General features: G+C 36.3%; 2 protein-coding genes across 2 annotated transcripts in view; one reads left to right on the top strand and one right to left on the bottom strand.

Moving 5' to 3' along the window:
* Positions 1-274: 274 nt before the first annotated feature.
* Positions 275-27,474, bottom strand: part of LOC127873659 (heparan sulfate glucosamine 3-O-sulfotransferase 1-like) — a 202,649-nt gene continuing 175,449 nt past the window's right edge. The window contains exon 3 of the mRNA XM_052417568.1: positions 275-1,629. Coding sequence (XP_052273528.1) covers positions 460-1,593 — 1,134 coding nt within the window. The 5' untranslated portion in view covers positions 1,594-1,629 and the 3' untranslated portion in view covers positions 275-459. The remainder of the gene's footprint in view (positions 1,630-27,474) is intronic.
* Positions 2,561-3,428, top strand: LOC127872151 (putative eggshell protein). The gene is made up of 4 exons (XM_052415480.1): positions 2,561-2,682; positions 2,744-2,799; positions 2,938-3,070; positions 3,287-3,428. Exons 1-4 carry the CDS (start codon positions 2,561-2,563, stop codon positions 3,426-3,428), a joined length of 453 nt encoding a protein of 150 aa, XP_052271440.1.

Raw genomic sequence — 27,474 nt, 5'->3', positions numbered from 1 at the left:
TAATGAAAAATTTTATTTTAAAAAAAAGTATGATTGCAATGAAACAGAAATTACAAAACATTGCTGGATATGTGTTGCTACAGTCAATGACTCTACAAAATGTGTAATACTGGCTGGAAAAGCATCCCAAAATGTGTGATTATGAATATTTTATATTAAGTATAATCTCATAAAAATACCTTCATTCTTATAAATCAGATTTCAGTTGATTAGTGCACTTTTTATACACCATTTTAAGATAGAACACCAAACAAAATGTCACACAATATTAAAACTACCCTTAGGAAAATGATAAGTGCTCAGTGTTCATAACAATTTTAATTTGCTTTAATATTTAAAAAATCACTGTTCTTATTAATTATGATTTAATCAAATGCAAAAAGTTTTAAATATGTTTTTAACTTGTTTAAGGGTTACGTCCCTGAATTGAAAACATCTATTTCACAGTGATCAAAATTGTCACACAATCAAAGTTGTCCAATTAAAACTCCTGTGGATTAACTGAAAGAATTTCTCATTCTTGTCTTCAAAGAAGGTACGTAACTTCTCCACCAGTTTTTTGTCAACTGGAGGGTGTTGTCTACCTTTAGTTTCTCCCAGACAAGGGGGAGAGGTACTTGAGGTACATTGTCGGACACAATAAAAACCTTTAGTCTTGTTAAAAAAGAAAATGTCTCTCTGAATCTTGTGTCCTACACCGAGAAACTTTTCTGCTTCGTAGATTTCGTAATAAGGATCGATGATAAGCTTGTCGCCATCCACAATGTGGATCTGATGCAAATCGAAAAATTCCAACCAATGGATAATGTGTTTATAATACACCGAGACTTGGACCAACTTATAATCTAAGTTAACCTCACCATTTTCATCTAGCACCATTTCTTCTAAAGGCGGATATGTGATATTGTTCTCTTTATTTTTAGCAACTAATTGAGCGTAATCAGAGAACAAACGGACCACAGGATCACGAAGGATGAGTATCAGCTTCACAGAGTGGTTCATGCGATAAATACGCTCAGGAGCCATTATGTCGATGAAATACTTTGGTGTCTTCTCAATGGTGATTTGTTGTTCATAGCTCGCTGGCATTTGTTCCCGATAATATTCAAGACCTTTACTGTAGTTCACGTCATTGCTGAAGAAATGTTGCTCCACCACATTAACAACAATGTCCGGATGTAAGCCCAGAAACTCCAAGAGAGCTCTAGTTCCAGCTTTACGTACACCGAAAATTATTGCTTGAGGGAGACGCTTGGCTGGATTTTTTCCGATGAATGCTTTTTCAGTTGAATTACAAGTTACCTCATCATCTGCTTTCAGTTTCATGGGCTTCAGACTGGAAAAGGAGCAGATACCTGCGCACTGAGTACCCCCACCGCAGCTTAAACACGTATACATAATCAGTATTACGGTCACAACAACCAATATCACAAGAGCGATGAGTTTGGAACGCAAGTTCTTTGATGACCGGAGCCTCGCTTTCACAGACGTGATCCATTCTGCAACTGCGCAGGATCCACTACGTCTTAATGTAACATCGGGCGTGGCGTGTTGAAGAAGTGACGTTTGAAGATCGTCCGAACCAAGGCTCATATCCGCACACTTTTGTTGTACCAACCATCACCTGATCTGAAACACATAAACTACCTGTTGAGACTTTTTGAAAGATTTTTTTTTTACTTTTCAATTAAAAATTTTCAAGTCCCATTTGGGAAAAATGTATACTTTTTTTCCATTTGGAATGGGTCCATTCTGTGCACTCATAAATTTCAGATCATATAAGTATTGTTGTTCAGTAACTTGATATACGCTTTGATGAAAATATTTAAAATTGTTTTCGAAATTAACCGTTAAACATGTAATTGTTTAAAGCTTTAAACAAGCCGTCTATCCAGCAGTGGAATTCGTACCTCACTTATTGCATTGCATTCCAACCCGCAAGATATCAAGGTCAATTTGCGGTCAGTTAAAGAAATTGTTATATAAACGCTATTGCGTCAACTATGTGCAATTGAAGTTTATTTTGATCAGAAATATACTAAATAAAGATATTCGGTGATATTATTTTGGTATGTCAATCATAGATTTTTAATGTGTTTTACAATTGCATGATAAGGACCAATTTTAATTAATTTTATTAGAAATATTTATCCATTTAGACCAATTTATAAAGCATGAGCACGATGATTCACAATACTATTAACAATGGAATCAAATAAGATTGGAGTGTTGACGGCTGACCTATATGCTTTCATTTATTTTCAAGCTTATTGTGTTTTTCTATTCTGTAAATATAGATATCTGAGTAATTATATCTAATAAAGCAAAATAAGCCAAGAAATCTGGCTCAACACCCTGTAATTGATTTGTGTGTGATGCAGCTAAGAACTGCGCAGAAAAAAGTCATTGGCTATTTTTGATATCATAGATATAACTTTTGATCGTCCATAAGCACCGACCACAATTAACTCCGTATATCTTTTTTAAAGAAACATTTTGTATTTCTTGTTCAAAATGTATTAGCCCATTCAAAGATATTTTAAGTTAAATTTTGACAGGTATGATAACAGTGGGGCTCATGCACACATTGTTAAACAAGGCTGACAGGTATGATAACAGGTATGACAGGTATGACAGGTATGACAGGTATGACAGGTATGACAGGTATGACAGGTATGACAGGTATGATAACAGTGGGGCACATGCACACATTGTTAAACAAGGCTGACAGGTATGATAACAGGTATGACAGGTATGACAGGTATGACAGGTATGACAGGTATGACAGGTATGATAACAGTGGGGCACATGCACACATTGTTAAACAAGGCTGACAGGTATGATAACAGGTATGACAGGTATGACAGGTATGACAGGTATGATAACAGTGGGGCACATGCACACATTGTTAAACAAGGCTGACAGGTATGATAACAGGTATGACAGGTATGACAGGTATGACAGGTATGATAACAGTGAGGCACATGCACACATTGTTAAACAAGGCTGACAGGTATGATAACAGGTATGACAGGTATGACAGGTATGACAGGTATGACAGGTATGACAGGTATGATAACAGTGAGGCACATGCACACATTGTTAAACAAGGCTGACAGGTATGATAACAGGTATGACAGGTATGACAGGTATGATAACAGTGGGGCACATGCACACATTGTTAAACAAGGCTGACAGGTATGACAGGTATGACAGGTATGACAGGTATGATAACAGTGGGGCACATGCACACATTGTTAAACAAGGCTGACAGGTATGATAACAGGTATGACAGGTATGACAGGTATGACAGGTATGACAGGTATGACAGGTATGACAGGTATGACAGGTATGATAACAGTGGGGCACATGCACACATTGTTAAACAAGGCTGCGGTCTTCAAAAACTTGAAAACCCTATTTTTTGAAGCCATATGACCCAGTTGTGAGACATTTTAAATATACAAGAGTTCCGCGGTCGGAGATGACCGCATTGAAGCCGGATTTGTATCATCATCTAAGTGTGCTTGCAAACCTTTACGTCAAGTTTGAGATTCTAGGTCCAAGCATACCAAAGTTATAACAATTTTAACATTTTAACATTGAAGGTCACAGTGACCTTGACCTTCAAATGAATGACATTGAAATGAGCAGTGGTGATCTTCTAGTACTGGCCAACCTTTATGTCAAGTTTGAAGACTCTAGGTACAAGCATACCAAAGTTATAACATGGAATAAGAACTTTAACATTTTTACCTACCAAAGTTATAAGAACTTTAACATTTTTACATTCAAGGTCACAGTGACCTTGACCTTAGAATGAATGACCTTGAAATGACCAGTGGTCATCTAAGTGTGCTTGCAAACCTTCATGTCAAGTTTGAAGACTCTATGTCCAAGCATACCAAAGTTATAACAATTTTAACATTTTAACATTTAAGGTCACAGTGACCTTGACCTTCAAATGAATGACATTGAAATGAGCAGTGGTGATCTTCTAGTACTGGCCAACCTTTATGTCAAGTTTGAAGACTCTAGGTACAAGCATACCAAAGTTATAACATGGAATAAGAACTTTAACATTTTTACCTACCAAAGTTATAAGAACTTTAACATTTTTACATTCAAGGTCACAGTGACCTTGACCTTAGAATGAATGACCTTGAAATGACCAGTGGTCATCTAAGTGTGCTTGCAAACCTTCATGTCAAGTTTGAAGACTCTATGTCCAAGCATACCAAAGTTATAACAATTTTAACATTTTAACATTTAAGGTCATAGTGACCTTGACCTTCAAATGAATGACATTGAAATGACCAGTGGTCATCTTCTAGTACTGGCCAATCTTTATTTCAAGTTTGAAGACTCTAGGTACAAGCATACCAAAGTTATAACATGAAATAAGAACTTTAACATTTTTACATTCAAGGTCACAGTGACCTTGACCTTCAAATGAATGACCTTGAAATGTCCAGTGGTTACTTACTAGTTCTGGCCAACCTTCATGTCAAGTTTCAAGACTCTAGGTCCAAGCATACCAAAGTTATAACAACTTTAACATTTTTACATTCAAGGTCACAGTGACCTTGACCTTCAAATGAATGACCTTGAAATGTCCAGTGGTTACTTACTAGTTCTGGCCAACCTTCATGTCAAGTTTCAAGACTCTAGGTCCAAGCATACCAAAGTTATAACAACTTTAACATTTTTATATTGAAGGTCACAGTGACCTTCACCTTCAAATGAATGACTTTGAAATGACCAGTGGTCATCTGTTAATCCTGGCCAACCTTCATGTCAAGTTTGAAGACTCTAGGTCCAAGCATACCAAAGTTATACCATGAAATAAGAACTTTATCATTTTTACATTCAAGGTCACAGTGACCTTGACCTTCAAATGAATGACCTTGAAATGACCAGTGGTTACTTACTAGTTATGGCCAACCTTCATGTCAAGTTTCAAGACTCTAGGTCCAAGCATACCAAAGTTATAAGAACTTTAACATTTTTTATATTGAAGGTCACAGTGACCTTGACCTTCAAATGAATGACCTTGAAATGACCAGTGGTCATCTGTTAATCCTGGCCAACCTTCATGTCAAGTTTGAAGACTCTAGGTCCAAGCATACCAAAGTTATACCATGAAATAAGAACTTTAACATTTTCGAGCACGCCGCCACCCCGCCCGCCCGCCCGCCCCCCCCGCCCGCCCGACAACATCAATCTATAAGCCGAGATTTTTTCGAAAAAAATCCGGCTAATAATGAAAATTTCTCTGAGCAAGTAATCTGTTCATACTAACTCTTTTTAGATACGGTAAAAAGTATTTATCTTGTAGATACAGTTTCAAAAGAGACTGTACATCCTTTCTAAAAACCATCATTCTGATGAACGTGACCGACAAATTTTGAGTCCGTGTGATAAAAAATGTCTGCACAGAATCAGTCCTTCAGTCTCTCCACTTTTTCAAGACCTTATTCTATTTGTAACTGAATAAAAAAAATGGTATGACTGAATACGCACTGATGTCTTGCTTTTACTTTGAACTTTTTCAAGAATTATTTGACCACAACTGGCATACACAGCTTCCACTAAGAAGCTATTTTCAGCCTCACTGCTACAGTTTCCTTCAATATTTTGTCCAAATATGCAAATTTGAATTAGCCACTAAAGAGCCTGCAGCCAAGAAAATATATACCCCCCCCCCCACATGATTGAATAACATGATAGTTCTGAAGTGCTCTATATTCCACTATCAATACATATTTCAATCCACAAGCAATTCTACCCCGCAAATTGCATTTGGAGCTGTACAGAAGCTTGTGGGGCTACTGGAAATCTATCGTGAAATCATCAGTATCAAATATTGGATGGCAGAAAACAAAGCAGAACTTAGTCTTTATCACACAATTCAATTATAGGTACCAACTTTCAATATATTCCATTTCAAAGCTTAATGTTTACATCAATCTCCTGCTGATAGGACCAAAATACGCACACAGAATTTACATATTTGAGTAAAACTGCCAACAAGTGTAGCATTGTCTCAAAGATAAAAGCCAATGGCAAAAATCAGACAAAGTTGCATCTGATTTTTTAAATTAAACCTTAGATCTTAAATTGTGACCTTGAACTTGGATACTAGTTCTTATGTGAGAAAGTACATTTGTAATTTGTCCAAGTAATGTGAAGTAAGTTTGAATACTCCCGTCTGACCTTTGACCTTGAATCATAACCTTTACATTTAAGCAAGAGTCGTTTGTCAAAAAACACATTTTCTGCCAAGCTTTGTCAAAATCCATTCATTCATCCATCCAATTTTTTCATTTGATCATTTGACGTATGACCATGAATCATGATCTTGACCTTGGTACTGGTTCTTGCGCACCATGCTTTGTCTCGTTATGCACATCCCTTCCACTACATGCTTTAAAAATCCATCCTTATGTACAATTTTACATGTCAAACAAAGCTCTTGACAACTGATTTCCTCAATCAACATTTGACCTTGAAGTTTGACCTTGACCTTGTTCATAGGGACCTTGTTCTTATGAGCCATCATGCTTATCACCTCTGATAAGTTACTTGAACATCAATCTATTCTGGACAAAATTATGGTGCCGAAATATATGTGTATATGTAAAGCAATATTTTAATTGCATGGATTTTAATAAGTAAGACTTTCAATGTCATATGGTTCCAATCCCATTGGTTTTAAATGAAGCTTTAAAAATAATTATTTTTATCTCCACGCTTTTTGAAATTGTGGTTATCTCCGCCGTCTGTCCATCCGTGCGTCCGTCCTGGCCACTATCTCCTCCTACACTACAAGCACTAGATGTAACCTTGAAACTTACACACATGGTAGCTATGAGCATATGTGGGACCCTGCACTATTTGGAATTTTGATCTGACCCCTGTGTCAAAAGTTATGGGGGTTGGGGTGGGGCCGGGTCAGAGATTTTCACTCAATATTGAAGATAGCAACTTGATATTTGGCAGGCATGTGTATCTCATGGAGCAGCACATTTTGAGTGGTGAAAGGTCAAGTCATTCTTCAAGGTAAAAGGTATAAAAAAAAATCCGAGGGAAATAAGAAGCTTTAAAGTGAGGTAAGTAATGAACCTGCCATTTTTTTGCTATTTTTTAAATAAATCAAAGAGGCATAGAAGGGGGCATTGTGTTTCTGACAAACACATCTCTTGTTTTATGTTATTTTACATTAACTTCTTCATTTCTACACGATTAAATTCCAATTGATACTGAACATCTCTTATGACAATACGGTCAATCTCAACTATGCATGGCCCCATTACCAACCCTGGGGTGCCCCCTGGGTCAAACATGTGGCGTGGGTATACGCGTCAGCCTCTGCCGCGCCATTTCTAGTTTAAAAACAAATTATACTGCATTTTGGCTTAGAAAGCACTAATTAAAATTGCATTGGTTTGTATATCTTAGAATAAATTTTAATCACATTAATTTATACAAATTTTGACCTGTTTAGTTCATTTAAATATGTGTGATAATTGCAGTGGTTTTTACCAAAAAAATGCATTGGTTTTGATGCAATAATTGAAATTTCATTAGATTTGAAGCAATTATTTATAAAAGGTAAAGGTCTTTTTTATTGAAGTGTCACCCCTATTGAAAGGGCCAGCCAATTTGACTTATGAGACACTTTTTGTGTGTATACCATGTACCTCCCAACTCCTATCACTTTTTAACTAGCTACCGACTCGCGAACCGGCCATATCGGAACAAGTCCCATGACAAACATCCATCCTTGGACAAACACTCCCCTTGGAGCTTGAACCTTCGACCTTCTGATCCCAAGGCGGACGCCTTATCCACTAGGCCACGGCGACCGATGTTTATAATTATTAAATTATTTAATTTGAATTGTTATTTTAATGATGTTTGGCCATACGCCATTTGTACCACCTTCTACCACATTCGTGAACATGTCATGTCAGATAGAACTCTATTTGGGATGCGCACTGTGAAAAGGGTGTTTAATGCATGTGCGTAAAGTGTGGTCCCAGACTTTGACCTTTGAACTAGTGACCCCAATTTCAATAGGGGTCACCTAATGTCCAAGGCCAATGCGCATGGGAAGTATCAAGCCAATCGGTCCCTCCGTTCGCAAGTTATTGATCGGCAACGAACTGGTCTACCGACAAACAGACCGACCAACTGACTGACAGACAGACAGACAGACCGACATCCAGCAAAACAATATACCCCCCTCTTTTTCGAAGGGAGGCATAGTAATTATAAAGCTGTCGGAATATTTTAGAAATAAACATACTGAATAAACAAGGTTTAAACAGTTGGTGTCAATTTTTTTACAGCAGCCAGTGACAAATAAAGGGATCTAAATGCTTCATTACTGCTGCAACTTTCTTAACCATAAATGCAACAACAAAAACTATTGAAACTTGATAACGTATGATGTGGAGTAATTATAAGGAATTGCTTGCATAAACATGTAGGGTCACTGGGTTTTATTCTGTGGTAAGGGTGTGACAGAAGTGCGGTTAATAGAAAAATAAGCAAATTATCACATTTGAGCTTTTATTAGTAATCTGAACAACTGATTTGGAGATGTGGATGTTGAATCACTTATGCTTATTTAGGAAATGACTTCTTTCTTTAAAAAACTAGAAAAACCCTTAAAGCGGGTATATACGATCTTGTCAAATATTTATTTATTAATATAAAATGTGTAAAAACTTATTATACATTTATTTCAATATAAACTAAAATAAAAGTTAAGAAGAACATGTGTCGAAAAATGCTAAATAAGCCAGATATTTAATTCTGAAATCAAAAAAGGCTGTACAGCCGAATTCGCCAGCATGTATATCATGCATGTACGATGTGAATCTAAATTTAGTTTAACGGTTCATTTGAAATTCCTGCAGCGATATCGATTCATACGACACACGAACACTTACTAAAAAGACGAATGCATCAGTTATTGTAGGAAAATAATTACGAATTATCTTCGTCACAATCGGCTCGGGGCGCTAATTTGTATTTGCTGTATTTTATGAAATTCGTCTTAAATGTATCATTTTTCTTGCATATTGTGTGTTATTATAACATATTTGTATCAATATTTTACAATTCAGCACATATAAAAATCGTATATACTCGCTTTAACATTTTTAATAAATATTTTTGCCTTCCCTGCAATAACGTTTCTCACTTTCAACTCTGTTAGTTCAGAGAAAAAAGCTATGAATTTATTTATTGATAACATTTTATTGTAATTATTTAATCAAAATGAAGTACCTATACTTTGAGATTATTCATAACTCTTCATCCATGTGTGACCAATACATAAAACATGTTGGCATTTGCAATTCATCACACTTAAACCAAAACAAACACTTCTTTTTGGCATGACGCATTCCTTGGATGTTTGTTTCAATTTGTTTAATGTCATTAACATGCAATCCAATTTCAATTCACATGAGATTTAAAGAAATGAAAATGTGTAAATTGAAAATTTTCATTCTCTAAAACACTTAATTGTCAAGGGAACAACAACAACAACTTTGGCAACGCAATGTCGAGTAATTTAGACATTTTATGAAGAGATGCTGGCAGAAGCATATTATATAATTTCATAACATTTTCTCCTTCAAAAAAACATAATGATACATTTTCACCATACAACATTAGGCTTTTGAATCAGTTTATTTTTATCATACCAATATAACTGAGCATCACATAAGTGAGTCTGAATTAACCCTTTATCTTTTATATACATATTTTTACGAATTTTTAGTCCATTAGAAAGCTAAATTTAATTAAGGACCTTTCTTACTAAATTCACGTTTTAAAAGCTTCATTTCAAACCCTTAGTTACTGATGAGCAGCAAACAGCATAAATCCTGAACAGACTGTGAGTTACTTGCAGGCTGTTCTGGTTTCATGCTGTTTGCACATAGCCATTTTCACTTTGCTTCTTATTGGGGAAAGGGTTATGTGCTACATGTGGTCACAGATAAGCTATTGCAGCACAGGCCTGCAGAGAAGACACTATTTTCTTTAATGGATTTTTTTGTTTCAAGATTTCTTTTCTTAACAAAAATCCAGTCTATGCGGAAAGTGTTGTCTGTGAGGTAACTTTAGCCTGTGCAGGGTGCACAGTCTAATCTGGGAAGACTCTTCATGGACATGCATTAAGCCTGGTGTTACCTGAGGGAAGCTAATACATTTCACACAGCTCAGTTCCAGAACTAACCACATGTTCGGAGAAGAACTATGCATAAAAGCTGAAGTTAAATGATGCACATACATTCTGTATTGAGGCATAATTCAATTTTTAAAATAGGTGAAAGCCAAGAGCAAAATAAAACAAGAGGGCCATGATGGCCCTGAATCGCTCACCTGACTCATTAAGATCAGATGAAAACTATGACCTCTATTGTCTACACAATGTTTTTCTATGATTTGACCTAGTGACCTAGTTCCTGACTCTAGATGACCCAAATACAATCCCAATCCAGATTTCATCAAGATAAACATTCTGACCACAGTTCATAAATATTGGATGAAAACTGTGACCTCTATTGTCAACACAAGGTTTTTCTATTTATTTGAACTAGATTTTTACCCCAGATGACCCAAATACAATCCCACCCAGATTTCATCAAGAATTCTGACCAAATTTCATAAAGGTTGGATGAAAACTGTGATCTCTAATGTCTACACAAGGTTTTTCTATTATTTGACCTAGTGACCTAGTTTTTGACCCCAGATGACCCAAATAAAATCCCAACCCAGATTTCATCAAGATAAACATTCTGACCAAATTTCATAAAGATTGGATGAAAACTGTGACCTCTATTGTCTACAGAAGGTTGTTCTATTATTTGACCTAGTGACCTTGTTTTTGACCCCAGATGACCCAAATACAATCCCAAACCGGATTTCATCAAGATAAACATTTTGACCAAATTTCATCAAGATTGGATGCAAACTGTGACCTCTACTGTCTACACAAACAAATTGTTGACGGACGGACGCACAGACACACGCAGGCACGCACAACGGACGCCGGACATCACACGATCACATAAGCTCACCGTGTCACTTCATGACAGGTGACCTAAAAATATGTGTCGGAGATAAACATGAACAGTTGTGGTTAATATCCCATAGAAACAAGGGCTGTTTGTAAAACATGCATGCCCCCCTATATGGGCTATAAGTTGTAGTAGCAGCCATTGTTTGAATACGTTTTTTGTCACTGTGAATGGTGGTGGTGGTGGTGGTGGTGGTGGTGGTGGTGGTGGTGGTGGGTAGTAGTAGTAGTAGTAGTAGTAGTAGTAGTAGTAGTAGTAGTAGTAGTAGTATAGTAGTGTAGTAGTAGTAGTAGTAGTAGTAGTAGTAGTAGTAGTAGTAGTAGTAGTAGTAGTAGTAGTAGTAGTAGTAGAAGTAGTAGTAGAAGTAGTAGTAGTAGTAGTAGAAGTAGTAGTAGTAGTGGTAGTAGTAGTAGTAGTAGTAGTAGTAGTGGTAAAAGTAGTAGTAGTAGTGGCAGTAGTAGTAGAAGTAGTAATAGTAGACGTGGTGGTGGTGGTGGTGGTGGTGGTGGTGGTGGTGGTGGTGGTAGTGGTGGTGGTGGTGGTGGTAGTAGTAGTAGTAGTACTAGTAGTAGTAGTAGTAGTAGTAGTAGTAGTAGTAGTAGTAGTAGTAGTAGTAGTAGTAGTAGTAGTAGTAGTAGTAGTAGTAGTAGTAGTAGTAGTAGTAGTAGTAGTAGTAGTAGAAGTAGTAGTCGTAGTAGTAGTAGTAGTAGTAGTAGTAGTAGTAGTAGTAGTAGTAGTAGTAGTAGCAGTAGCAGTAGCAGTAGCAGTAGCAGCATTACAAGACCAATACTTAAGAATGGTCAAATGGGAAAAGGTAACATAGCACCAGCAGTAAATATGGGGCTCATTTACAGGTCAGATTTGGAATCTCTGCTGTAAAATGAGATTTTGAATGAATTAAAGGGAGGCAAATCTGTAATAAAAAGAACATGCATAAACCGTAGTTGTTTCCCTTGTTTGAACCATGCTAAATCCTTACAAGTTTGGAAAGAATTGGATGAAAAATTTGGACTTTATTGCATAAACACCATTTTCTCAATTCAAGGGGAGGTAATTCTGTACTTAATGGACCAATAATGCTCATTTTTTGTAGGGTTCGTGTCCTCATTGATATAAAGACACTGTGCAAATTTGGAAAGGATCGGACAAAAAATGTGGAAGATTTTTGAAAGTTTTCACAAAATAGGCAAAAACGAATAAACATGCAAAGTTCAACGAGCTCCTGCGGCCATGTTTTTTGACGAATCAAATTTCTTTGAACAACTTTTTCAGGGGAGCCCTCAAAGGTCATCCCTGTGAAATTTTTTGAAAATCTGATGAGCGGTTTCTGACAAGAAGATTTTTTAAGGTTTTTACCATATATGGTCATGGCGGCCATCTTGGTTATGCGATCAATTTTTTTTTAACAATTCTTTTGTCCCATGACCTAGGGATGCTCCACATGAAATTTAGTTGAAATTGGCTCAATGGTTTAGTAGAAGAAGATGTTTACAAATTGTTTACGGACAGACGGACGGACGGATGGACGGACGGACGGACGCCGGACGCTGAGTGATCACAATAGCTCACCTCGAGCTATCGCTCAGGTGAGCTAACAAGAGATGTGTTTGTCAGAAACACAATGCCCCCTAATGCGCCGCTTTGACTTTTTTTTTTCACCTTTGACCTTGAAGGATGACCTTGACCTATCACCACTCAAAATGTGCAGCTCCATGAGATACACATGCATGCCATATATCAAGTTGCTATCATCAATATTGCAAAAGTTATGACCAAGGTTAAAGTTTTGGGACACAAACAATGACAGGCAGACAGACACATACAATGACAGACAGACAGACAGACAGACAGACATACAGGCCAAAAACTATATACCCCCGATCATTCGATCCAGAGGCATAAAAAACAAAAGGGCCAAGATGGCCCTAGTTTGCTCACCTGAGAGGAGTCGGTTCATTCAATCTTTAGCAAACGTCAAACTTGACATAGATATTGTCCAAACAAACATCCTGATCAAGTTTCATCATTATTGAACCGAAACTCTGGCGTATGGAGTGTTTTTGTTTTTGTAAGATTTGACCTGGTGACCTATATTTTGAGTTGACCCCCCCTTACCAAACATCAAACTTTGCTTACAAAAATAAATATTATGACCAAGATTAAAAAAATCTGAAACAAAAATGTGACCTCTAGTATGTTTTAATACAAGGATTTTGTATAATATAATGAAAATTTGGACAATCTAAGGGCAATAATTATGGCATTTATTATGTGATTTTGCTCATTATCAAACTTGACTGAGATCTTTCAGCAACTTTGATAAAGAATGCTAGAGAAATGTGAATGCTAGAGTGTTTACAAACCAAATGTGGACGGGCGGACGGCGGACAAAGACCAATCCTAAAACCTCACCTGAGCAATCAGGTGAGCTAAAAAGTATGTTTTACCGATCTGAGCTATTTTCCAACTTGTCCGAGAAATCAATAAAACCAATATATTGACTAAGTTTCACGATGATTACGCAAAAAAAAATGTGACTTCTATAGTGTTCAATCACAAGGTTTCTCTCTTGTCACATAAGGAAAACTGCCCCACCCCCCCTAGTAGCCATGTTTAATGACCGATCGGGACCATTTGCAAACTCATCTGAGATATACTGTGAAACCATTTATTTTCGTCGGCACAAAATTTCGCCCTTTTCATAAAAATGACTATTTCGTCCGCTCTTAAATTCGCCCATTTCTGGTTTTGAAAAAAACAAAAACGTCCGATTTGTTTGTAATACATGTAATACGCGGTTGCGAAAAAATCGTGCTGGGGAAAGAGAGGTGACACTTGGTAGTCACTTGCAAGAGGTGGGCCTTGTTTGGCATATGCCAATTAACAAGTCTGTTATTTTGGGTGATAGTAACTGTCCCTTATTATTTTATGTCATTGACACGTTCTTTGTTATGATTAGCGGATAAGTGGGACTGAATTAGTCTTTTTCCATTACTATCACGGTCAAACTGATAACAATCTTACCTTTATCGGCGCCGATTAGAGAAGGTGCGAAACTTGTTCTATTATACGAAAGAGGATCTAGTTTGTTAAGTGTTTTTTTTCTGAATGGAACGCTGCATTTATTGATAAACAACAGTATTAAATCTATAAAAAAATGTCAACAAACAAGGTGCGCGCTTCCGCATATGGGTATTCGGACGTTCAAAAAATTGACCTTGGTTTAGCGTTCACGCGGTCGAACGCATTAAGCAATATAACTCGTTTTTTTTTTCACTATTTCTTTATTTGCAAAAAATACTAGTCGCTTATAACTTACCTTGCAATCTTTTTTTCTCGCATTTTGCGAGTGTGCGAGTGTTAATTTCGAGCCCTGTGTATATGCGTGGATTACGCTGGATTTAAATGCCTCATGCCTACGGTAATTCAGTCTTATTTGTTTCAAATATGGGACATGATTGTTCGTTAGGATCTTGAATTCGTCCATCGGTCGAAGGGCGAAAAAGGCGAAAATTAATGTCGGACGAATAATAATGGTTTCACAGTATATAAAAACAATCTTTTCACCAAGTTTCATGATGATTGGGCAAAAAATGTGACTTCAAGAGTGTTCACAAGCTTTTTTTACTATATAAATATAAGGAAACTGCCCCCCCCTGGCAGCCATGTTATTCAACTGATCGGAAAATTTTTAAAACTCAACTTTTATATCAAGGAAACAAATGTTCTGACCAAATTTCATGAAAATTGGGCCAAAAATGTGACTTCTAGAGTGTTCACATGTTTTCACTAAATACATATAGAGAAAAATGCCCTGCCCACTGGCGGTTATGTTTTTTCACCAATCTGGACCATTTTCAAACTCGTCCGAGATAACAATAAAACCAATGTTTTGCAACTTTCATGATGATTGGGTAAAAATGGTGACTTCTAGAGTGTTTAAAAGGTTTCTCTATAGCCAAATAAGGAGATCTGCCCCGCCCACTGGCGGCCATGTTTTTCAACGGACCGGAACCACTTTTGTACTCAACCAACATATCATTAATACAAAAATTTTGACAAAGTTACATGTAGATTGGGCATGAAATGTGACTTCTACAGTGTTTACAAGTTTTTTCTTTTTTTTTACCTAGTGACCTAGTTTTTGACCTGGCACGGCCCAGTTTCGAAATTGACCAAGATTTAATTGGGACAAAGTAGGGTTCCCACGGGTAAGAAAATGTCTTCGGGTCGGGTCGGCGGGTCAAAATTTGAAAGTACGGGTCATTTTGGGTCGGGTATTAAAAAAATCATTTTTTTTTTGTTAGTTACAATAAAACATTTATTTGCTTTAAGGTTAAAGACATCAGATACATTTAACAAATAACCTTTGTGAAATAAGAATAAATTACTTCACAAAAAAGTATTCTTTATGCAGAATTACCACATTCTTTATAGTAATACATACATTTATTATAATTTGTGCTTGATAAAACCCCAACTATGGGATATATAAAGACAATGTTAAGCAAAATAAATTGCATACGAGTTGAAATAACCCTTTCAATAAAAAAACACTGCTATGATGTGCTTTCTCTATAAGAATGTAGGTGTATCTGTAAGAATCAAAATGACTAGAGCAAATAAAGAATATAAGAGATCATGGGAATAGAGGTCTATCTTATTTCGATATGTAGCATTATTTTCTTTAAATTAAGCACACAAAATAAAAAGGCTAAAATGCAAAATATACACTGGTTAAAAACAAATCCTTCATAACTTTTTTACAATAATTGTGAAAAAATGTAACTTGATGTATCAAACTGTAAACAAGATCCTATTTCACCATATCAAGACTTAAGACGTATATATTACGATGGAAGATGACTAGAAAACTGGAGAAAGTGAATACTTTCTTAATTTAAATTAAAAACAAAACTTGAGCATAAACAATTCTATACTAGTCAAATCACTAAGTTCTTTTTCAAAAAGAGCAACATATCAACATTTTCACTTTTCATGCAGGATCTTTGCGCACACACAATGTAACCAGCTGTGGAGAACATGCGCTCACTGGCAACTGAAGTTGCTTGAGTAATTAAATACTTATTGGCGTTGTGTGCTAATTGTGGGTATTTCTTCTTGTTGGAATTCCACCATTGAATTGGATTTTTGTCCAATTTGATACTTGGTTCAGCATGGTAACCATTCAGTTCAGTTGATACTTTATCAGAATCAGGAACACTAAAACAACGCTCATAAAAAATATCCCCAAACAGTTCAGTTAGTGCAGTTTGTTGTTACACCACACCAGAGAGCTTCAGGAATGTTGTTGTTATCATCAGAATCTTAACCCTTTCAGCGCTGGAACCGAATTTTTAAGGCCTTTGCAAACAGTTTGGATCCAGATCAGACGCCACAGAACATGGCGTCTCATCAGGATCCAAACTGTTTGCTATTCATATAGTATTCTTTGAAAAAATTGAAGAAAATGCTAATTTTAGAAATTCAGCAGACGACATTTTAGCAGAAGACAAATTTCCCAGCATGCAAAAGGTTAACTGGAAAAACGAATGGACAGGTAGCTTCACCACCTCGACAGTAGAAAGAGTTTTGTACGCAAGTTCAACTTTACAATTTTTACAAACAGTCATGCCTTTGTCGGTATCATAATGTCCTTTTCGTTTTCGGATTTAAAACCGAAATACGCCCATACTGGCGAATCTAACCCCTTACTGCATCAACAGTTTTCATTCCTCTTTATTCACTTGGTTATCGATACACACAGATTGACACAATACTTATAATTACACAGAAACATGAGCTTTGAAATCGAGATTTGAAACCACGAAACTATATTATTTAATCCGGAAGCAAGATGGAAAGGCAGAATGGCACATTTCAAAACGGCCAGAACAAAATGGCAGAGTTGATTTTAGGCCTTTCTTTTGAAAAAATATTCACCCGACCCGGTACCGTTTGCGAAAACTTTGACCCGGAATCGCGGGTATTTTTTTGACCCGCGGTTTTAGGTATTTTCGGGTACCCGTGTGAGCACTAGGACAAAGCTTCTGACCAAATTTCATGAAGATTGGACATTAAATGTGGCCTCTAGAGTGTTTACCAACAAATGTGGACGGACGGACAGACGACGGACAAAGACCAGTCACAAAAGCTCACCTGAGCAATCAGGTGAGCTAAAAAGCAATTGGTTTGCCTTTAAAACAAGAGGGCCATGGGCCAGATTACCTGAGACACAAATAAACTAAACTATTTTGAATTAAATGTAAGCTTTTTCTGTATGTATAATGACCCAGTTTCGAACTGGGCTTTGATTTCATTGGGACAAAACTTATATTCTGACTACCTTTCAGGAAGATTGGACAAAAAATATGACTTATAGAGTGTTAACAAGGTTTCACTCCAGACATATGTGAAAAACTGCCCAGCCCCACTGGCGGCCATGTCTTTCAACAGATCTAAACCATTTTTGTATTGGGTCCAGCAGTCCGCCATGTTTTTCAACAGACAGGAACCATTTTCGAACTAGTCCAAGATATCATTGACATACATGTTCTGACCAAATCTCATGATGAAATGTGGCCTTTAGACTGTTAGAGGTAAAATTTGATGACGAATGACGGACAAAAGGTGATCACAAAAGCTTGATTACCATGAGCACCTCAAGCTCAAGTGAGATAACAACCAAAATCTGTCTAAACCCTTCCAACATCAAAAACCGAGTAAAAATGGCTATATGCAACCACCACAAAACCAATTAACAGCCTGCAAGTACATGAGTGACTGGCAGACTGTTCAGGTTTAATACTATATGCTGCTCATCAGTATCTAAGGGTTAGAAATGAAGCCTTTTAATCCTTTAAGTGCGGGAACCGAATGTTGAAGGCCTTTGCAAACAGTTTGGATCCAGATGAGACGCCACAGAACGTGGCGTCTCATCAGGATCCAAACTGTTTGCTATTCTGATAGTATTCTTTGAAAAAAATCAAAGAAAATGCTAATTTTAGAAATTCAGCAGACGACATTTTAGCAGAAGACAAATTTCCCAGCATGCAAAGGGTTAAACTTGATTCTATTAGGAAAGGTCAAAATGCGTATCATGGGCTCAGTGGTACAGGGTTAACTAACACTATATCAATAAAATAATCTGACTGTCATAAGGCCACGACTTTTATATTTCTTGGTTTACAAAACCGCCGACCCTAATTTTTGGAAAATGGGAAAAAAAATAAAATCGGAAAATCGTCTTTTTTATATATATTTTATTCCCGACCGCACTGAAAAACGAGCGAAACGAGAAATAAAAGCGATCCGGTTTGAGTACGGTTGCGAATAAAATCAAGTAAGTACAATCAACGATTGGTTCACATATATTACAGAGATCGGGATATTTTTCAATGTGACACAGTATGTACCAGTCCTTTTATGGGCACTTCTCAAAATTTATTTAATTACAGACAATAGGAAAATCAGCGTCAGTAAAATGTCGACCGCATCAAAATTTATTTCCGAGTCTGTGACGCAACTATATTGTTTAACATGTTTATTATATTAAACATACCCGATATTATAGTAGATAAAAAAGTTTTACCTTGCAATTTGATAATTAGTATAAATAATCCAATAAAACACTGCCATTATTTACGATATATGTGTTTAGGAATTTTGTAAACACGTCCGCCATAGTTTATAGGAACTGTACAGAAAGTTTGGAAATCGGAACTAATCGGTATATCTCGGAAAATCATTGATAAATGTATTTGTCGTTTTAATGCTTAGGGCCGAGTAATTTCGGCAAATCGGAACTCAACTTGCGTATTAAAAATACTAGCTCGTTAAACTCCGCCTCCGTTCTCAGCAAAAGATTCGAAGGCGGAGCTATGCACGTGCTATTATTAAATTGGAGGATTGCAATATAGAAACAAACGCACGATTGGTTCGGCATGTTGATTGCTAGACAAAGGAAGCTAATTTTGTAGGCGCGAAATTTGTCGCTTTATTGCTTCAGACAGCAAGCGGCTTTCCTTTGATGACGTCAAACTGTCAATTCACACAGACTGCACATTTTCGGAAGACTTTAACTGGCTCCTTGTTTACAATTCCAGTAAAAACACTTGCTAACATTAAACTTTGGATTAAATTATCAAAATAAAGCAAAAGCCAAGTTGACAAATATGATTGTATTAATTCGCGTCAGTTTAAATAAGACGTTTTGCGTTGTAAATCAACGAGTTTTCATGACAACAACAACTTAAACAAACATTACCGCGACGACGCGGGGATCGATCTACCTCGATTTTTTTTCATGGACGATGTCATAAGTCCAATAAGAGCAAACACATACTTTGTGTATGAGTAGTTTATCTTATATAAGATTTATGCAACGGGCATCGCATTGCGTAATGGTGCGCATCGAATTACGGAAATGAAGCGCAGTTTTTCGTTTAATTAATGGGAGAAGAACGCATGTCATTTAATGGAGTGTTTAAAATTGCCTGATGTTACAAAAGGTGCTTTTAGGTGACTCATTTCATTTGAAGATATAGATGTGTTTCATTGCATTATTAGATTTTTCGTCTCTGTGTTAAGGTTATAAAAGATATGATGTCTTTGTTCTGATGTTATTAGTATTAACTTATTTTTCCAATGATGTTTTTTTTTTTTTTTTTTTTTTCGACCGCCCGATGGACCATTTTCAAAATAATTTTTGTAAACCAATAAAAAAAAAAGTCGTGGCCTAAATGTAACAGCTGAGTAGTTCTTGAACTATTTACAAACTTTGTAAAAAGTCTGGGATAACATGCCACAAGTGTGTACTGGTCATCTCAATTGCGATGGTCAAGCAATTTGTATCGGTCAATGGTGAAGACTTTTTAAATCATTAACACTTCAACTGACTTGAGGGGCTTTAGCTTCAGAAATATAGCTGCTATCTATCTTTTAAGATATTAATAGCCATATATTTTAAAGTATTTCTTTTCTATCGCAATCATAATAAGGTTGACAGAAAAAGCCAAGGTATCAAATAGGCAGACTTAATCAACATACACAACAACATAAATAAATGATTCATATATGCATACATATTTTTTTTCAATACAATAAAAAATATTATTGAAAAATAAACCAAAAAGCCTTAATATTAAGAATACTTTGATTCTGGATTTTTAAGCATTTGGAAGCTATCAAAACTCTTCTCAATTTGTATCATAACTCTTCTCAATTTGTATCAAAACTCTTCTCAATTTGTATCAAAACTCTTCTCAATTTGTATCAAAACCGGATTCCAATTTCATGCAACATGCCACTGTGACCTTGACCTTTGACCTTAAAATCTAAAGGTGATTCCATTAAAGCTCAATTGGTCATTGTCGGATCGGGTACTACTCAAATGTACCCCAGGTATTCTTAAGTATACTTAAATGTACCACGAAAGATATACTAACACTTAACTGGCCATTCTAGACTGTACCCGAATTTTGTTCCCGCCTAAAATCAGATGTTGTAAAACACGCTACAGCACTCAAATTAAAATTCTCTTTGAACAAAACCTGCCTCAACGTGCTTTTTAGAGGATTTTGGATAATGTAGAGGTCATTTCACAGAATTTTCATATAAATAATTAATCATGTTCATGTCAGAAACACAATGCCCCCTATTGCGCCACTTTGAAATAAAATTTCAATATATCATTTGGCAGGTTTAGAAATTATCTCCCTTTTAAAGCTTATTACTTCCCTTGGATTGTATATTTTTTACTTTTGACCATGAAGGATGACCTTGACCTTTCAACACTCAAAACGTGCAGCTTCATGAGATACACGTGCATGCCAAATATCAAGTTGCTATCTTCAATATTGCAAAAGTTATTGCAAAACTTTAACCAAGGTTAAAGTTTTGGGACAGAATGACAGACAGACAGACAGGCTAAAAACAATATGCCCCCGATCATTCGATCCGGGTGCATAAAAAAACAAGAGATGTGTTTGTCAGAAACACAATGCCCCCTAATGCGCTGCTTTTTTTTTACCTTTGACCTTGGATGACCTTGACCTTTCACCACTCAAAATGTGCAGCTCCATGAGATACTCATGCATGCCAAATATCAAGTTGCTATGATTAATATTTCAAGTTTTTGCAAAATTTACTGTAAGGTTAAAGTTTTGGGACAGAATGACCGAATGACAGGCAGACAGGCCAAAAACAATATGCCCCCGATCATTCGATCCGGGGGCATAAAAAGTTATGAAAATTTATGTTTTTTATTTTTCACCTTTGACCTTGAAGGTTGACCTTGACCTTGACCTTTCGCCACTCAAAATGTGCAGCTCCACAAGAGGTAGGTAAGAGATTGAATGGAGAAATTAATTATTTTTTTTTTACCTTTGAATTTGAAGGATGACCTTGACCTTTCACCACTCAAAATGTGCAGCTCCACGAGATACACATGCATGCCAAATATTAAGTTGCTGTGTTCAATTTTAAAAAAGTTATGAAAATGTATGTTTTTTTATATTTTGACATTTGACCTTGAAGGTTGACCTTGACCTTTCACCACTCAAAATGTGCAGCTCCACAAGAAGTAAGTAAGAGATTGAATGGAGAAAAATGAATCTTTTATTCTTATTTTTAACCTTTGACCTTGAAGGATGACTTGACCTTGACCTTTTACCACTCAAAATGTGCAGCTCCACGAGATACACATGCATGCCAAATATGAAGTTGCTGTGTTCAATATTAAAAAAACTAATGATAAAACTTTAACGAAGGTTACAGTTTTAGGAATGAAAAATACAATGATATTTGACATTTGACCTTGAAGGATGACCTTGACCTTGACTTTTCACCACTAAAATGAGCAGCTCCATGAGATACACATGCATGGTAAATATAAAGTTGGTATGTTCAATATTGCAAAAGTTATCAAACTTTAACCAAGGTTAAAGTTTTGGACAGAAACAGACAGACAGACAGACAGACAGACAGACAGACAGACAGACAGACAGACAGACAGACAGACAGACAGACAGACAGACAGACAGACAGACAGACAGACAGACAGGACAAAAACAATATACTGTAGGTAAAGCGTGCTCCCGTGTAAAGCACGCAGGCTGTTTTTTAAATGCAAAAATGGAGAAAAAAATATTTAAAGACAATAAAACCACCAAATGGGACCGAAAATGGCCGCCATTTTACTATTGCACAACCCAATAATCTGGGGCATTGGAAAGCTTAATGAAGCATTCAAAATAGGAAGCGTCAATATGATTAGGAGCATGGGTTGCATAGCACTATACTTTTCTGACAATTTTGTAATTTTCTAGCAAAAGATTATTAGTCCACGTGCATTTCGTGAAAAACGTGAAAAAATAAGAATTAGTGTACATCGTGTGATTTTTCCTCGGGGAAAGCATGGGCATTACTGGTAAATTTGAATGTCGCATGGGAGACAGGGATACAGTTGTTGAGGTACACCACTGTTGAACGTTCAATATTTATACACACAAAATGCAATTGCATATCTTCATGTTCTCAAGTGTCAATTAGTGTCTCAAATATCAATTAGCGTCTTAACAAGTCTTGGCACATATTACTCAATTACATCTGCCAATTTTGAAGTGCAAAATGACCCCCTTTCACACCTACCGTTACCCGCAAAAAAGACCTCGTTCGCACCTACCCTTGCCTGCTCTCCGGAATGTCGACAACAATTCCCATCGGAATTCATCAATAAAGAAGTGTAAAAACACAAACAAAGAAATGTCCGCAAGTTTATTCAAACAAATTTATTTTTGACCAAAACTTCTTCTACCGCATTCATATCTACCAGTAGCGACTTCTTGTTGTTTCGACAATGGCCCCTCAGTCTGTATGATTATAGGGCGGTAGTTTTTTGGAAAAAAAACATGGCGGCCATTTTGAATATTTACGATTACACAACATATTTTTTACCAATTTAGCAGCCAGGATAGCGTTGTATCAATGTATAGCGCGCACCAGCTTTTTAATTTGAATTTTGGAGGTAAAACACTGCGCGCTATACGTGGAAACCTACGGTACCCCCAATCTATCGATCTGGGGGCATAACTAGCAGACAACAACCAATTTAGCATTTGAATTCAACGGATCTCGACTGCTTCAGTATATTTTCCGTACCCCGACGTACATTTAAGTAGTACCCGAGCTGACAATGACCAATCAAGCTCCATTAAACTCAAAGATCGTTCATACATCACACCAATTTGCATGAACCCCATTTCTCCAAATCTTGTGCTCCAATGAAACGGTCTCTGGCCCAAACCTACGGACCAAATGACAAATGCAAATCAATATACCCCCTTGTTATTAATTATCTGGGTTTTATATCATACCTTATACATAGTGGTGTGCAACCTTTTTCGGAGTATATAATTATACAATCAATAAATCTTAAAACGTGTTCTAGTGATTTGCTTCTTACCCTCCTTACCTCAGATACACAGTCCAACTTCTTCAAAATGGTGGATTAGTTATTATTATTACTTCATATGGCCATTCAGATCGTTATATAGGCTTTAACCTTTTACCACTTAGATACATATTTTGACGCATTTGTGGTCCCTTAGAAAGTTAAATTTAATTAAAAACCTTTCTAACTGGATTCAAATTTTAAAGACATTATTTCCAAACCTTAGATACTGGTTAACAGCAAATAGCATAAAACCTTAACAGACTGCGAGTTACTTGCAGGCTGTTCTGGTTTTATGCTGGTTGCACATAGCTATTTTCACTTTGCTTCTGAGTGGGAAAGGGTTAAAATAGAGACTTGTTCACATAATCATTTTTTTTTAAAAAACAACAAAAAACAACAAGAAAACAACTTCATACATGTACACCTTTTTATTTATTTTCTACAAAAGTGTTGGACATGGTATATGTTATGCATAATTATGAACAATGGAGCATGATAACAGATCATGAAAAATGAGAAACATTGCACTTTGAGCATCACAGAGCTCATAATATGCTTTATGCCGATTCATGACAACAAAAGTATGTGTATACTTCTCAAAACAAACAATTAGTCATAAAACCAAATATTTAATGTAAACAGAACAAAAGTTTCTAATATACAAATGTGAAGATCTTAAGCATACAAAATTGTCTGTTTTTTTTAATTTTGTGAAAAAGCTGGGACTAGATTTATTTTATAACTTAACAATAAAGAAAGGTTTTTTTCGCCACATAGGTATGAACGTTATATGATCAGCCTGAACAAAATGTATGGAAATATCATCAATCTATCCCTGACTTCGGGTATTGCACACAGTAATACATTTGAGTCTAGCTCTAGGAAAATGGTGCTTAATGCATGTGCATAATCGTCCCAGACTAGCCTGTGCAGTCTGAACAGGCTAATCAGAGACAACACTTTTGGTATTTTGGTTTAAAGGAAGTCTCTTGTTTGGAAAAATCCTGTTAAGGATTGTTGTCCCTGATTAGCCTGTGTGGGCTGCACAGGCTAATCTGTGATGCCACTTTACACACGTGCAATAAGCCCCATTGTCCAAGAGCACTGCTATACTACATATATAGAACTAAAATGTTATTGCTGAATGGTTAAACCTTTCCCACTTAGAAGCAAAGTGAAAATGACTATGTGCAAACAGCATAAAACCAGAACAGCCTTTGATTAACTCAGGTTTTATGCTGTTGGCTGCTCATCAGTATCTAAGGGTTGGAAATGCAGCCTTTAAAACTTGAATCTAGTAAGAAAGGTCTTTCATTAAATTTAACTTTCTAAGGGACCGCAAATGCGTCGAAATTGAAATACGTATCTAAGTGGTAAAGGGTAAAATAGATATCTTAGTGGTAAAGGGTAAAATACGTATGTAAGCGGTAAAGGGTAAAAAACCTATATAAGTGGTAAAGGGTAAAATACGTATCTAAGTCGTAAAGGGTAAAATACGTATCAAAGTCGTAATGGGTAAAATACGTATCTAAGTGGTTAAGGGTAAAATACGTATCTAAGTGGTAAAGGGTAAAATACGTATCTAAGTGGTTAAGGGTAAAATACGTATCTAAGTGGTTAAGGGTAAAATACGTATCTAAGTGGTAAAGGGTAAAATACGTATCTAAGTGGTTAAGGGTAAAATACGTATCTAAGTGGTTAAGGGTCAAATACGTATCTAAGTGGTAAAGGGTTACCTGTACTGCCATTCACATAACTTCAAATTCAATTTTCGGATCAAAATTTTCCGGGTGAAAGTGAATAATTTCTTTATTTGCGAAAGAGAAAGGAACCAATCAAGAGCAAAATCAACTCAATTCTTATGTTAACAGGTGTTATATGCACCAAACAAAATTTAGTACTTTAAACAATGTTATTCATAAACTTGTCATCAAATTGGTATACCTTTGAAAAATATAATTAAGTAGATTTTCTGAAAGACATTTATCATTTGGAATGGTTGAATTATCATTGTTATTTTATAAAGTATGTTAAATAAACAAGAGGGCCTGAAAGGCCCAAAGTCGCTCACCTGAGATAACAAGATATTATTGGGACAAATCATCTGACCAAGTTTCAAAAAGATCGGAAAATAAATGTGGCCTCTAGAGTGTTAACAAGGTTTTACTACAGTCATAGAAGGAAAAATGCCCCGCCCTCTAGCAGCCATGTTTTTCAACCAACCGGCATCATTTTTGAACTCATCCAAGATATTATCGGGATGAATCTTCTGACCAAGTTTCATGAAGATCGGACAGTAAATAAAGCCTCTAGAGTGTTAACAAGATTTTACTATAGCCATATAAGGAAAAATGCCCTGCCCCTTGGAAGCCATTTTTTTCAAGCAAACATAATTATTTTCGAACTCATCCAAGATATTATTGAGACCAATCTTCTGACCAAGTTTCATGATGATCGGAAAATAAATGTGACCTCTAGAGTGTTAACAAGGTTTTACTTTAGCCATATAAGGAAAATAGCCCCGCCCCTGTGGTGGCCATGTTTTTCAACCAACCTGCATCATTTTTGAACTCGTCCAAGATATTATTGGGATGAATCTTCAACCAAGTTTCATGAAGATCGGACTATAAATGTGGCCTCTAGAGTGTTAACAAAATTTTACTATAGCCTTATATAGCCATTTAAGAAAAATGCCCTTCCCCTTGGCGGCCATGTTATTCAAGCAAACGTAACCATTTTCGAACACATCCAAGATATCATTAAGACAAATCTTCTGACCATATTTCATTAAGATTGGACAATAAATGTGGCCTCTAGAGTGTTAAAAAGATTTTACTTTAGCCATATAAGGAAAAATGCCCCGCCCACTGGCGGCCATGTTTTTCAACAAACCGGCATCATTTTCAAACTCGTCCAAGATATTATTGGGATGAATCTTCTGACCAAGTTTCATGACGATAGGACAATAAATGTGGCCTCTAGAGTGTTATCAAAGACACTAGCCTTATATAGCCATATTAGGAAAAATGCCCCGCCCCTTGGCAGCCATGTTTTTCAAGCAAACGTAACCATTTTCGAACTCATCCAAGATATCATTGAAATCAATCTTCTGACCAAATTTCATGAAGATTGGACAATAAATGTGGCCTCTAGAGAGTGAACAAGGCAAATGTTGTCGTTGCACAACGGACAACGCACGACGGACGACGGACAAAAGGTGATCACAAAAGCTCACCATGAGCACGTTGTGCTCAGGTAAGCTAAAAATCAGCTTCATGTTTTAATGCCCTAGTTTTATTACTCTGTTTAAAGAACACAAATTAGCCAAACAACCCATGAAATGCCTTAAAAACTCTATATAATTTGATACATTTTGATTGATAAATAATATATTCATACACAAAATTAGTTGCAATAATCCACTCCCAGCTATTGACCCTCTCAGCTGTACGTATGTAGTCATAAAAGCTCAGAGCATTCAAGAAGAACTAGCAAAAATAAATATTAAAATAAATTCCTAAGCAAATATCAATATTTTGCTTGTTTTTACTTTAACATATATTTTCTTTTTAGAGTTTATGACACAATTTTCTTTTTTTTAACCTGTTAACATGTCTTTTTAATTGATTTGAGTCTGGCTCTGAGAAAATCAGGTTCAGTGCATCTGTGTTAAGTATTGCTCCAGATAAGCAAGTGCAGTTCGCACAGGCTAATCAGGGACGATTATTTCTGCATCTATAGAATTTCTTTTAAAGGATGTGAGGACTGCACAGGCTAATCTGAAAAGGCACTTTAAGCACATGGATTAAACTTGGTTATACAGAGCACTACTCTTCTTTCCTTGTAAACAGTTAAACAAAACAAGAGAGCCATGATGGCCCTGGTTGCTACAAGAGAGCCATGATGGCCCTGGTTGCT

The sequence above is a fragment of the Dreissena polymorpha genome, chromosome 3 (assembly GCF_020536995.1).
Source record: "Dreissena polymorpha isolate Duluth1 chromosome 3, UMN_Dpol_1.0, whole genome shotgun sequence".
In the NCBI taxonomy this organism is placed as follows: domain Eukaryota; kingdom Metazoa; phylum Mollusca; class Bivalvia; order Myida; family Dreissenidae; genus Dreissena; species Dreissena polymorpha.
Note: the sequence above shows the minus strand (reverse complement) of the source record. Positions and strands in the feature narration are given on the sequence as shown.